The sequence below is a fragment of the Ictalurus punctatus genome, chromosome 7 (genome assembly GCF_001660625.3).
Source record: "Ictalurus punctatus breed USDA103 chromosome 7, Coco_2.0, whole genome shotgun sequence".
Taxonomy (NCBI): domain Eukaryota; kingdom Metazoa; phylum Chordata; class Actinopteri; order Siluriformes; family Ictaluridae; genus Ictalurus; species Ictalurus punctatus.
The window spans coordinates 21430923-21445099 of NC_030422.2; the positions used below are offsets into that span (position 1 = coordinate 21430923).

The window sequence follows — 14177 nt, forward strand, 5'->3', positions numbered from 1 at the left end:
TCAAAATCCTGAGCCCTCCTCCTTGACTTCTTTTTAATGGTGGCATGGTACAGCCAGCTCTCTTTTTAAAAAAAAAAAAAAAAAAAAAAAAAAAAAAAAAAGATTACATTTCAAAATGGTTACATACATTCCCATTACAGACAGGTATTAGTATACTCAGTAACATTTACTTATACTATTAAGCATAAATTCTGGTGGATTAACTCATTTCGGTGATTATACACTTTAAAAAACACTGGGTTAAACCCAAATTGGGTTATTTTTAGCCGAACGGTTGGGGAAATATAGGACAGAGCACATTTTGGACTAAACTAACTCATCAAGTTGGGTAGTTAATTTTAACCCAGAAAATGGGTTGTTTTTCAGCCCAAAGAATGGTTTCATTTTTATAAAAATGCTGGGTTAATTTTATTTCATAAATGGGTTAATATTTACAGGGTTATTTTTACCCTTTGAATATGTAAAATATACCACATTATAAACAAATATGTCAACATGGTATACACAATCTATACACAAGAAGGTGTTAAGAAATTTATTGCTAGAGCTGCTAAAGTGGTGTTTATATATAGTTTTCTTAAGTAAGTGACTCAAATAAGTCATATATTGTGTTTAAGTCGAAAACATCAGATTTTGATCAAGGAGAGGTTTAAAACATCCAAAAAACTGAGTAACCAACTTACAATGTGGTGGGCATTACAAACAAGTAAGCCAAAGCTAACGACGATAGCAGTGTATTTAATATCAAGTAAACTGGACAGTTATCAAACATTTGTGCTTTTTCTAATGTACAGTAACGGGTTTATGGATAAATATATTTATACAAACCTTCACTCAGTCATGTGTTAATTTTTAACACATTTCCCTACAGTTATCCTAAAATGCTATTTGTTGGTATGCTAAAATTCTACTAAAATGCTCACAAAAGAAACAAACAATTGCATGAAATTCAGGTGACATGTATTAAAATCATTAAACATTTGACAATAAAACATTTGAAACTGCATTACAGAATCCCAAATTGTGTAATTGTGGAAATGTAACCTCCACTCTCCTAATGAACAAAATGGTGCTGTAGACTCAACAGGAAAATCTAGCTGACTTTCGAATATTTATTTTCAAGCCTTTAGCACCTCACCGCCAATTGTTTTGCACAACCTAATTAATTTAACCAACATTACAGAGACAGTGGAGAGCATTACAGCCTAAACCCCCAACACTGGCATAAAGTAAGCTTGACGTTGGCGTTGAATATTTGCAACTTAAGGGACCGTCTCTAAAGTTACATACATTGCTATACACGTTTCTAATAGCATTTGAAGAGAATGATTTACAGTCATAAAACCAACGGTTAAGTGTTCCTGTAGTTATCAGTTATGATGCAGACCTTTTAGATTTTTGATATTTAATAAAATAAACTATCATATGTAAAATTTGCCATGTATTTCACTACGGAATGGGCTCATACACAAAATATACCATAATTTAAAGCTCAATAGCATTTGAAGAGAATGACTTGCAATCATACAACCAACTGTAAGGTGTTCATGTAGGTGTCAGCTATAATGTACACCTTTCAGAAGTTCAATGCATGAACCAAAAAACCTACATGAACCGACATATTTGGCAATTGAGTGCAGATTATTGAAAACTGTTTAGGGAACTGTGTACAGTTTAATTCACATGAACTGCTTGCTTTGGGTCCTTCCACAACATTTCTTTCTCCATATATATTGCTTCTCACTCAAAAACAAAAAGTTCTATTTTGGTCTGAGCTATCCACAAAACTTTTCAAATAGCATTCTGGCTTGTCCACGTGGTCTTTAGCAAACTGCAGATGGGCAGTAATGTTCTTTTTGGAGAGCAGTGGCTTTCTCCTTGCAATCCTGCCATGCAAACCATTGTTGTTCAGTGTTCCCCTGAAACTCATGAACATTAACGTTAGCCAGTGTGAGAGAGGCCTTTAATTGCATAGAAGTTACTCTGGGTTCCCTTGTGACCTTGCAGGCTATTACATGTTTTGCTCTTGGAATGATCTTTGTTATTACTCCTGGGGAGGATAACAATGGTCTTGAATTTCCTCCACTTGTACACAATCTGTCTGACTGTGTCTGATTGGTGGAGTCCAAACTCTTCAGAGATGGTTTTGTAAACTTTTCCAGCCTGATCAGCTTCAACAACTCTTTTTCTGAAGTCCTCAGAAATCATCTTTTTTCATGCTATGATGCACTTCCACAAGCATGTGTTGTGAAGCTCAGACTTTGATAGATCCCTGTTCTTTAAATAAAACCCGGGCACTCACTCACATGTGATTGTCATCCCATTTGATTGAAAACACCTGACTCTAATTTCACGTTCAAATTAAACTGCTAATCCTAGAGGTTCACATACTTTTTCCACTCACATATATGCAATATTGGAACATTTTCCTCAATAAATAAGTGACCAAGTAGAATATATTTGGTTTGGGGGCTGTTTTGCTGCATCTGGCCCAGGACGACCTGCCATCGTTGATGGACCAATGAATTCTCAATTATACCAGCGAATTCTAAAGGAAAATGTCAGGACATCTGTCCATGAACTAAGTCTACTAAATGAACTAAAGAGAAAATGGGTCATGCAGCAAGACAATGACCTTAAACACACAAGTCGTTCTACCAAAGAATTGTTAAAGAAGAATAAAATTAATCCAATAGAAATGTTGTGGAAAGTCCTGAAGCAAGCAGTTCATGTGAGGAAACTTACCAACATGCCAGAGCTGAAGCTGTTCTGTACTGAGGAATGGGCTAAAATTCCTCCATGCCAATGTGCAGGACTGGAAATCAGTTACTGGAAATGTTTAGTTGAGCTTTTGTTGCACAAGGGGGTCACACCAAATGCTGAAAGCAAAGGTTCACATACTTTTGCCTCGCACAGATATAGAAAACTCTACAAACTTTCAAGCACCACTGTAGACGGACCCAGCAAAGCGACATGGAGCACTAAGAGCACGGCAAGACACGTAGGACACCATGGTCATCCACTGCATCCAGTCTCCATTCCAGCCGTCTAGACTACGTCTTGCCACTGGACTAAGTGGGGCCTGGACGAGAGAGTGAGGCTGACGTAGCACAACTCTCCCTCACTTTAATCCAACTCACACGTAAGTCATTTATGTCATCATCCGTACTCATGTCCTGCGGCGATGGGCGAGCTGCGTCGCGGCAGCTGTGGATGCACTGGCAGCTGTAGTAGCGGATCTGCACGCAGGCGGCTCAGGCCATAGGGTCGTCTTCCATTGACCTGAAGCAGAAATGGATTTCGGCAGCTGTGTGAGCGACTAAGCAGCCCTCTTTAGGATAGCGCTGCTTACCTCCGTAGCCTGAGGAAGGGGCTAGAAAAGGTGCCCTAAAAATAGCCTGCTTTAACTACCCCGACCAGCTTATCGCAGCTAGAGGGAATCCCATTCTCGTGGTCGAAACATAAAGAAAACCCGAAAGGTTTCCCTCACTCTTGGTGCGTGGAACATACGCACCTTATTGGATTGTGCAGAGACTGACAGACCAGAGAGAAGAACCGCCCTGATTGCAAGAGAGCTTGCTCACTACAATATAGAGATCGCAGCCCAGAGTGAAACCCGCTTGGCCGATGAGGGCCAATTGACTGAAGTTGGAGCTGGCTACTCCTTTTTCTGGAGTGGATGGGGCAGCGATGAACGGTGGGAATCTGGAGTTGGGTTTGCTATCAAGACGAGTCTGGTGAATAAGCTCTCCAGCTTACCAAAGGGAAGTAATGACAGGCTAATAATACTGAAGCTACCTTTACCTGGAAGAAAGTAAGCCACACTCATTAGTGTCTATGCACCAACCATGACCAACTCGGAGGAAGTCAAAGTAGTCAACGCTATGCGGTGCAGAAAAAACTGCGCGAGATGCAGGACACATGGCTGAGCCGAAAGGCTGATGATATTCAGTCTGCTGCCGACAGACACGACATGAAACATTTCTATAGTACTCTTCGTGATGTCTATGGCCCAGTAACATCAGGCATTGATACACTCTTGAGCTCTGACGGCAGCACTCTCATAACCGAGAAGGAGAAGATACTGGAGCGCTGGGCTGAACACTTTGTCGGTGTCCTAAACAGACCCTCTTCCATCAATGATGAAGATATCAACAGCCTACCCCAGGTGGAGATAAACGAGAGATTGGCTGACCTTCCATCAGTGCTGGAAACTCACAAGGCCATTGAGCTCCTGTCTAGTGGGAAAGCTCCGGGAGCAGACTCCATTCCAGCGGAAATCTACAAGTGTGGTGGGCCTAAGCTAGTGGAAAGACTAACAGAGATGTTTTGTGGGATGTAGAAGCCGAAACGTATACCCCAGGAATTCAAGGATGCATCTATCATCCACATTTACAAACGCAAAGGAAATCACCAAAGATGTTCTATGGAAAGCTACAGCAAGGCAAGAGATCTCACGGTGGTCAGTATAAGAGGTTCAAGGACACCCTTAAGGCCTCGCAGAAGAAATTTCGCATTGACCCTGGCAGTTGGGAGAGTGTCACTGTTGATAGATCTGCTTGGCGCTGTCAAATCAATACCGGTGCGGCAGCCTTCGAGCAGAAAAGGCTGGCAGACGCAGCTGAAAATGTGCTCTGCGCAAATTCAGGAATAGCAGTTATAGATCTCCCAGTCAGCAACCTGCTTATCCTTGTCCTCACTGCAACAGACTCTTCCAGGCCCGGATTGGACTGATCAGCCATCTCCGGACCCACCTCCCAATTGAATAGATGACATAAATGGTCCTCTTTGACACCGATGGACGAACATCATCTATATTCTAAATTCATACATAGATTTATGATTTATGTCGAATATCATTTTTTATGGGTTGTGGATTGTAGTAGGCTTGGTTAATAATGCAGACTGCTGTGAGTATTCTTTTAAGAGAAATAAACACATGCATGATAACCAATAAAAATAGCACAAATTAAATAGTTTTTAGTAACTTTAGAATTTTAGTAACACAAGATCACTACTATATGATTCATTTGTGCTTAGTGAATTTCAGGAAAATTATAACCTCCACCCATAACATTCTAATTACTTTTACATGCAAGATCGGTCAGTTTCTGGGTAAACTGGTTTCACAACATGGTGATCCATCTAAGAAATATGTAATTACTTTAAGACATGAAATACTTGGATGGAAGTTAGAGGAGTGATGATTGCTGGAAAGAGAGAAATAGTGAAGACGCATCTAGGTTTAAAGGAGTCATATGATGTTTTAAAAAAGTTTTTAAAAGTTCATTATTTTGTTTATTGGGTGTAATAGAATAGGTGAACATAATTTAATGTTCAGAAAACACATTACTGGAGTACCTCTATTCCCAGGCTGCCTGAAACGCCCCGATTGAATTCTGGTTTCTCCAAAGCCCCTCCTTCTGAAAATCCCAGAGTGCTCTGATTGGCCAGCTGACTCATTGCATCGTGATTGGCCAAAAACCTCAAGCGTGTGTCGGAAATGTAATGCCCCTTACCATAATCCCGAACTTCGGCAGCTCAATTTTCAAGCATGACTTGAGCAGAACGTTTCAGAGTAGCAAGTTTATATATTGTAATTCGCTTATCTTTCAGATATGATGTTATAACGGTTGAATTTGTCTTATGAAATCGACAGACAAAAAGACACAAAATATAGACAGGTAACTGTGTCACGGGAATGTGTGTTAATCTGCACTTTATAGGTCAAAATTCCCACAGCTGAATATCAAAACTACTTCAAACAATGACATTAGCTAGCCCGTTAGCAGAGGTCTACAACTGAGCCCTAGGCCATAACACAAAATTCTGCATTTGGACAGTCAATAGCAGATACTTCATAAAATAATCAAACACACTTAAAGGCTCTGATTCAGAAGCGCAAGATTGTCCACGCAAAGTGGGAAATGTCCCACTTTTTCAGGAGTAGCCTTGGTGTATAGCCTGCATTTACTCGCCCGGGTTCAGGAAGCTGTCCTCCGTAAAATACGATGCGCACAAGCAACATTTTGGGAACAGCGTTATAAATAAACAGTAACCACTGATTCCTAATTTCATCCATTTTCGGAAGGAAAAGCAAAGGGGTTTTGTGCTAGCATCGAAACACACAGCATCTCCATGACATGGCAACTAAATTCACTGAAGCCTCGCTTTATTTCTTCGTGCTGCCTTTGGGCGGGATTATGCTGATATTTCAAATTGTGATGTAGACGTGGAAAGTAATATCTGCCGTTTTAGGCAGGTCTGGACCAGTGTTCACTGTTAGATAGAATAAATCCCTTTGGGGAAGACTATGAGCTTTGTAACTTTGCAGATTGTACACATGCACAAACAGATATACTATACACTAAAGGAGAAGGAAAACATTCAAAAGCATTATATGACTCCTTTAAAATACTACACTATTAGTGTTTTAACTGCAAATTAAAAGAAATTGCTAGATATATGATTGTGTCTAGATATAAGTTTATAATATAAATTTAGCCTAACATAATAGCAGAATGTCAGTGTTTTTGTATTTGCAGAATGCCAGAGTCTGTTTTTGCATGTGCCAGGTGTAGATATGCAAAGTTACATGCCCGCCATATTACATGCAAAAATTGTGATTTCACACCCACAGAATAAAATATGTATTATAAAATGCACAGGTTTGGTTCTTGAATCTGATATGGAGAGAAAAGGCAGCTGAATTTGTTGTCTGTGAATCATCTATTCAGTCTGCATATGTTTTGAAATACCAAAATAATATATAAAGATTTCGGTTTAGCAGCACATATAAATATTATACATTTTAATTTCAACCTTTTGACAGCCACCTACCTTTCATTGACTGTTATGGGTGATTTTACCGAGTTTCCTACTGTTAGTATTTCATATTCCATCTACATTTGAGATTTTTGCTAAAATGCACACTTTTCATGGGTTGTGCAGTGTAGGTCTGTTTGACCTACTTAAGTTCTCCCACACCACTCCATTGCTACGCTCCCTCCACTGGCTTCCTGTAGCTGCCACATCAGATTTAAAACACTGATGCTCGTCTACAAAGCCAAAAATGGACCAGCACCCACTTACCTGAAAAATGACAGACCGCACTGCACCACGCTCACTCCGAAACTCTAGCAGAGCTTGACTGGTGCCACCATCTCTCGGGGTACAAGTAAGGCATGCATCAAGATGCTTCTCTGTTCTAGCTCTGAGGTGGTGGAAGCCTAAAGTACTTAAATTAGCACTTTTCATTAAAAAATACTGTTGTCTCTGTGTTTTTCTTCCTATATTACCTCCCAACAGAGTTATAAGACGTGTAAGATGGTGGCATTCTTAGTCCGTGACCTAGTAAACCAATATCGGGATGTATTTATTGATAGAGATTTCAAAGCACTTCTGTAAGTTGCACTGGATAAGGGTGTCTGTCAAATGTAAATGTAAACATAACATTGGCAGAGCTTTCTCTGACCTGCAGGACATCCACTTAAAGCGGTTTAGAGATAAAGTGAGGAAAATAATCAGATACCCCATTCATCCAAACTATAAACTATTCTCTCTTCTCTGGTCAGGAAAATGTTTTCACAATAAATGAGCAAGAACAGAGGCACTCAGGAGAAGTTACTTACCACAAGCAGTCCACATTCTTAATTAAGAATAGCTGCTATTTACTGGACATTTCCACACACTGGACCATAAGAGGACATGGCCCATATCTCATCACCATCGCACCCTTGCCTGATATCTATATATAGGCACATCATGCACATATTCACATATACTGTAGCGCAGTGTTTCTCAAACTTTTTCAGCGTGAGGACCCCCTTGTGTACAGTGCATCCATTTGTGGCCCCCTAGAGTCATCATATTTTCACCATTTAATTTTTTTGCTCTTCTGTATTAACTTTCTCAGCTAAGAGACTATGTCCTCTATTTAAAAGCTTATCCATTTTAAATAGTCTTAGGCTTTATCAGCATGTGGCTAACAGTCACTAGTATATCTCCGTCTCTGTTTGGTGTGTGTTTTAGTGTGCCGTGTATAATTGATTGCATTTATTAATAGTTTTCATTTTTATGTACATCATAGTTCAAAGTTGGGCGCACAGTGGCTTAGTGGTTAGCACGTTTGAGTCACACCTCCAGGGTCGGGGATTCGATTCCCACTGTGGCCCTGTGTGTGCGGAGTTTGCATGTTCTCCCCGTGCTGCGGTGGTTTTCCCCAGGTACTCCGGTTCCCTCCCCTAGTCCAAAGAGTTGTATGGTAGGCTGATTGGTATGTTCAAAGAGTGTGAATGGGTGTGAGAGTGTGTATGTGATTGTGCCCTACAATGGACTGGCACCCTGTCCAGGGTGTACCCCGCCTTGTGCCCGATGCTCCCCGGGATAGGCTCCAGGTTCTCCCGTGACCCTGATGAAGGATAAACGGTATAGAAGATGGATGGATGGATGGATGGATGGATGGATAGTTCAAAGGTTGACAATCTTGGCTTACGTACAGGTGTGTATAATGTTGTAGAATTTCTATGTGCGCCCCCTGGTGCCATCTGGAGTCCCCCAGTTTGAGAACCACTACTGTAGCACATGTTGCACATATTGTAAATATTGCACATAAGCATGGGTGGACAATACTTGAGTAACTGTTCTTCATTACTATACTTGAGCATTATTTTTTGTAAATGTATACTTTGAGAATTATTGTAATTTGATACTTTTACCTAGTTACCTTTCCAATAAAAAAATAAATATTTTTTTTAATTTTTGCACACAACTATTGACTTATGTGACAGTCACACTGACTTGGGTAATACAGAAATAACATAGGAGACATATGAGATATTACTTGTAAAAGATTCTAAGGATACTGCTGCTTCACAGGAGGAGCATCACAATGGGGCGTCAGTTAAAAAACCTTGAGGCAACATCCTTTTTATAGTTTTATTTCACCAATGCCAATACATAATCATTGCATAGGTGCATCAGACTGCTTTCTAAACAAATCCATAAGGAATATAAATAAACAAAGATAAATCAAATCAACAATAAATTGCATAACCAACAATTCAACCCATACAATATTTCAAACAATCCAAATTAAGTTAACTTACATTAGTACACAGCCTCAAAACCATATGAAAATTCCTAAGCAGCAAACCAAGAACAGAGAGTAAACTTCTCTACTAAAACAGCCCTTCTCCAAGGCCACTAATTGGAGTCACAACAAGCTACAGCTGTGAACAGTGGGCGTTGACCTCAGCAGTGTCGTAGGGATTTTCAGCAATACTTTTTCAATGTCTGTTGACTTGCGACTCTTAAATATAATGAGCAAAACTGAACACAAGTTGCTTGTAATACTATATTTTTCCCAGAGAGGTCTTTATATCCACAATCTTCTTTACTGCTGATACAAATGGTAAAGTATTAATTTACACTCCTAAACAATCCCCAACCCTTTTTTTCCCCCACAAGAGAATATAATCCAGTGACTGAAAGCTGCCTTGATTCTGAGCCAGTAGAGGATCTGCACTGGGCAAATCCCACACTGAACAGTGATAAGGTAAAGTAAGATAAAATGGTAAGGTTTCATTTCATTTTGTTTCAAGGTTTCATTTAATCTTTTTTTTTTTCTTGCTTTCTTCAAATAACAGGTGGATATCTAATCCTCTTCTAAAAGCTCTGATTTGCTTTATTTTGCACATGGATATTTCACAGATTTCACACTAGACTCATAAACTTTACTATCATAGATTTAGCAGCACATGTAAATATAAATTTGAATAGCAGCCTTTTGACAGTCGCCTACCTTTCAATGACTGTTATGGGTGATTTTTACTGAGTTGCCTACTATTTTAACGATCACATCTGTATATGTCTATATTTTCCCTGCAGCTTCCCTGTTCAAATCCTCATATCTCTCCCTCTTTTGCATTTTAATGTTAAAAATGGGAAATGACAAAGGAAAAGCTAAGAACTCAGAATTTGAATTTTCATATTTCAGAATATGAAACCATCTATGTTTGTTTCACAGAAACATAATAGAAGACCTGTATAATTTTTTTCATTTTCCATTTTTTTCCATTTCAAAATGGAAAGGCCCTCTGGATTTAATGGATGATAAATTAATTGTTGTAATTTCTTAAAGAATTAAGCAAAAGAGATGGGGTAGAGAAAGATCCTAAAAAGAAGGAATCATTTCTGAAATTTGTTTTCCCATCGTTAAAAATATTCAGCATTGTATCTGTGCATTTTTGGATTTCTAACGGCCACTGAACTGCCAGTTCAGACAAGCACATTGGGAGGAAATTGCATGTTACATGACTGTGTTGTGGAGTAGGGTTGGGCAATATGAGGATGTAATAAAGATATGTCTCAAACTATGTCACAATACACTTTTTTGAGATATCACTTGCATTGTAATATATTTTTCTAACTTTTTTTAATTACAGTGGCATGCTCTAATTGAAAGCAGCTAATTTGATGCTGCACTACATTGTTTTTTTTTAAATTCCTTTTTCAGTTTAAAGAAAAAATATAGTAAAAATTGCAGACCTTTTTTACAACAAGTAAGCCCCCCCACCCCCACCCCAACACTCCTGTTTTGTTGCCAGTTGGTTACGTAACCTACATATTATGACACACATCATGCATAATCAAAATGTCTTCAAGTATTATTATTATTATTATTATTATTATTATTATTATTATTATTATTATTATTATTATTATTATTATTATTTTGTTTTTGTTATATCACCCACCCCTATTGTGGAGGAATTTGGATAATTAGGCAATCTAGAAAAAATTTTCCCCCCTTTAATATCGGTATTTGTTTAGATATATTTGCATTATATTTTAATACCCAGTGTTCTAAGCAAAAATGTTGACACCTCCTGCCCTCCCATGGCGTCACTAAAATCCTCACTGTGCTGTGGCCATTATGCTTTTGGTCTTAGATCTTTGAAGGCATTAGGCACTACTGTATTACATAAAGTGCTTGGAGCATTTTTGTGTCTACTTGCTGGATCATGTCTTGCTTGGTGTTCCAGTACCTCATGGTTTTCATATTAAGCATTGGCAGTGTGTGAAAACCTCTGCTCAAGTGCTCTGAAAATGGAAGACACTTTCCCATTATTTACAGCACCTAAGTAAATGCTTTATCCTAGTGAGAATCACTGTGGATCCAGAGCCTATTGTGGCAACACTGGGTATGAGGCTGGATAGTATGGCAGGTCACCTCAGTGCACCATGCATACACACATTCACACCTAGGAGTAATTTACCTGCATGTTTTTGCAAAGGTGGGAGATAACTAGAGAACCCATGCAGATATGCAAAACTCCTCACAGACAGTAGAAATTGGCAATAATTATCATCACCTCTTTTCAGTCATGGAAGTCCAACAGCAGATTACCAAAGTGACGACAACCTACAGTTCAAGCACCTGGAGCACAGGCCTATTTGACTGCTCATCTGACATGAATACCTGTAAGTTTGCACCGATGTGGTTTTCCGTCAAGTCGGAACTCTGAACAAATTGCAAGACTTATGTTTCAGGGTGATTTCATTTTTAATATGGACATGGCTTACATGCTAGCAACCCTAGCAGTTTTATTTATGCTTAATTGCAGTGTCTTATTTTTGCAGCCCAAGAAGTCTGGATTGTTAGACCAGTTGGAAGGCCCAGTAGGTGTTGAATATTAAAAAAAGCAAAGTGGATTTTTAGCCCAAGAAGTTGCTTTGGAGTTGTCCGCTTGAATGATACTTCTATATGGCCACATGCACCAAGAATCTAATTCAAGGCCTAAACATCCTCCTAATGATGTAACTTTGATTAATGAAAAGCAAAACACTCCTTAAAAACATCCGCCATTCTATGCTTATCTTGACAGCCAGGCACAGCACATGGGGAAGTCCTTCTCATACATATTGATTAGAAACAGCACTTTGTATATGGAAATACATAAACAAGTTCATGATAATGACGTCATAACCAAGATTATTTTCAAATTAGCTGTCTTTTGCTTATTTTCCATACGTGAGCTGAGGAATTAAATTTGTAAAAGTGCATTTTAATTACCGCCAGTATGTGTGTTGCAGGTTGCTGTGGTCTGTGGTGTTTGCCGTGTTTGCAGTGTCAGACTGTTTCTGATTTTGGTTGGTGTTTCTGCATGCCCCTGCTAGACTGCTGTCTGGCCGTCTCTTGCTGCCTTCGCAGCAAAATGAGGGAGCGCTATAACATTGAAGTGAGACACACACACATACACACATACATAAACACCCACTCACAGTGTTCTGGTATTAACAGTATGAGAAGTAAAAAATTTGAATAACATAGGTAAAGCATTGTAAGTGATTCTTTGTCTTTCTCAGGGCTCTGGCATTAAAGACTTCTTCACTATGCTTTGCTGTTACCCCTGTGCCTGGTGCCAGATGTCACGTGAGATAAAGACACGTGGCTAGCAGTTTTTTGTGGAAATTGCCCTTTAGCTTTTTTAAGTTTCAAAATGTCAAATGTTCAAAACTTTAGATTAAAAAGGGCTTGTTTTTTTTGTTTGTTTGTTTGTTTGTTTGTTTTTTTTATATAAAAAGTGCATCAGCATATAGCATTTTTCCCCCCATCTTTGAATGTTGTCCTACATTTTCTTTCTCTCTCTCATACATTTTATATATTTTATATATAACTTGAATTTCTATAAAAGGAGATCAATAAAGGTCCTAGCTATGGTGAATTTTCATTCATTTGACCAAATTTTTATTTTTATTTTTTTAGCATGCTCTGCACATAGGCTACATGTGCAATGCAAAGGCAACATTAACATACAATGTCAATGGGACCTTACAGAGAAATTATTTCCCATCCAGCAAACAAGCATATTTTGTAGCATTCTTTTCCCTAGAATATATAACATGGTCAATATTTTAAGAAACTCCATATGCTGAAAAGAATAAAATTAAATTTGAAACCACACTCTCATTTGATTCATGGAAATTACCAAATGATTATTCATTACATTCAGTGCAACAGTATAAATTGTCTTTCTAAGAAAAAAACAAACAAACTAATACATAAATGAAACATTATTCATTATAAGACAGCATTTGATAACTTTTCTGAGTTGAAACCGATGTAATGTATTATCCTTGTGTCATCTCTATGACCAGTCATGTGCATATATAGAGATGTACAGATACCATTCATTTTGTATGGAAGCCAGTTTTATCGTCTTTACATCTCACAATTCTGATTTTTTTTTCTTGCAATTACAAAAACATATAATCCTATTGTCATGTAAATCACGTAATGGAGGTTAGGTAGGACAGATACAATTGCTACAACTATTTTTTTTTTGAATGAATATATGAATATACATTATGAAGCACAGATAGTTTTATACAGACATCATGGGGCAGCTGTGGCTGAGGTTGCTCACTAATCGTAGGGCTGGCGGTTCGATTCCCAGCCCATATGACCCCACATGATGAAGTGTCCTTGGGCAAGACACTGAACCCCAAGTTGGTCCTGATGGCAAGTTAAGGCCAGCTATGCCACCATTGGTGTGTGAGTGTGAATGGGTGAATGAGACACAGTGTAAAGCACTTTGTACAACCGCTAATGTTAAAAAAGCACTATATAAGTGCAGACCATTTACCATTATCATGTTACTATGCAGTTAGACGCAAACATACACAATTGCAAACACTTTCTAAAATGTAATTCCTCAAGATTTCTATATTGGTATTTGGTACTCTGCACAATTTGCCTCCTTCTACACCATACGTGAATGGACATATCATGTCTATCAATAAACACACATCGGTGTCACAGTCCTTTAACTGAGATCTGCAGTGGTGTTGAAAAGAGATGCGTTTCCTGAAGTTATCACTCACCTTCCAATCAGGATGTAAAGCCAGTCTTAGAAATTGGTGATGCACAGAGAGTTGATCATTTGCATACAGCTAACTGTGAGGAGGAAAACACCTGAACATGTACATATTATGAGCACATTTATAATGCAATAGATATAAGCCAAATGAAACCCCTATTCTGTACTATTAAATACAGTGAGTAAGCATATATCCAACTATTCTGAATTTAGAATTCTTGCTATTAAAATACCACTTGCACTATATTAACTTTATAAATTAAATCCAACTAAATAAAGTATTTTATACTGCTC

General features: G+C 38.4%; 1 protein-coding gene across 1 annotated transcript; it reads left to right on the forward strand.

The window, feature by feature from the left end:
- Nucleotides 1-9269: 9269 nt before the first annotated feature.
- On the forward strand, nucleotides 9270-12965 carry LOC128632977 (cornifelin homolog A). The gene is made up of 4 exons (XM_053681409.1): nucleotides 9270-9556; nucleotides 11386-11484; nucleotides 12097-12242; nucleotides 12370-12965. The coding sequence occupies exons 2-4, from the start codon at nucleotides 11388-11390 to the stop codon at nucleotides 12457-12459; spliced, it is 333 nt and encodes a 110-aa protein (XP_053537384.1). The 5' UTR covers nucleotides 9270-9556; nucleotides 11386-11387; the 3' UTR covers nucleotides 12460-12965.
- Nucleotides 12966-14177: the final 1212 nt, after the last annotated feature.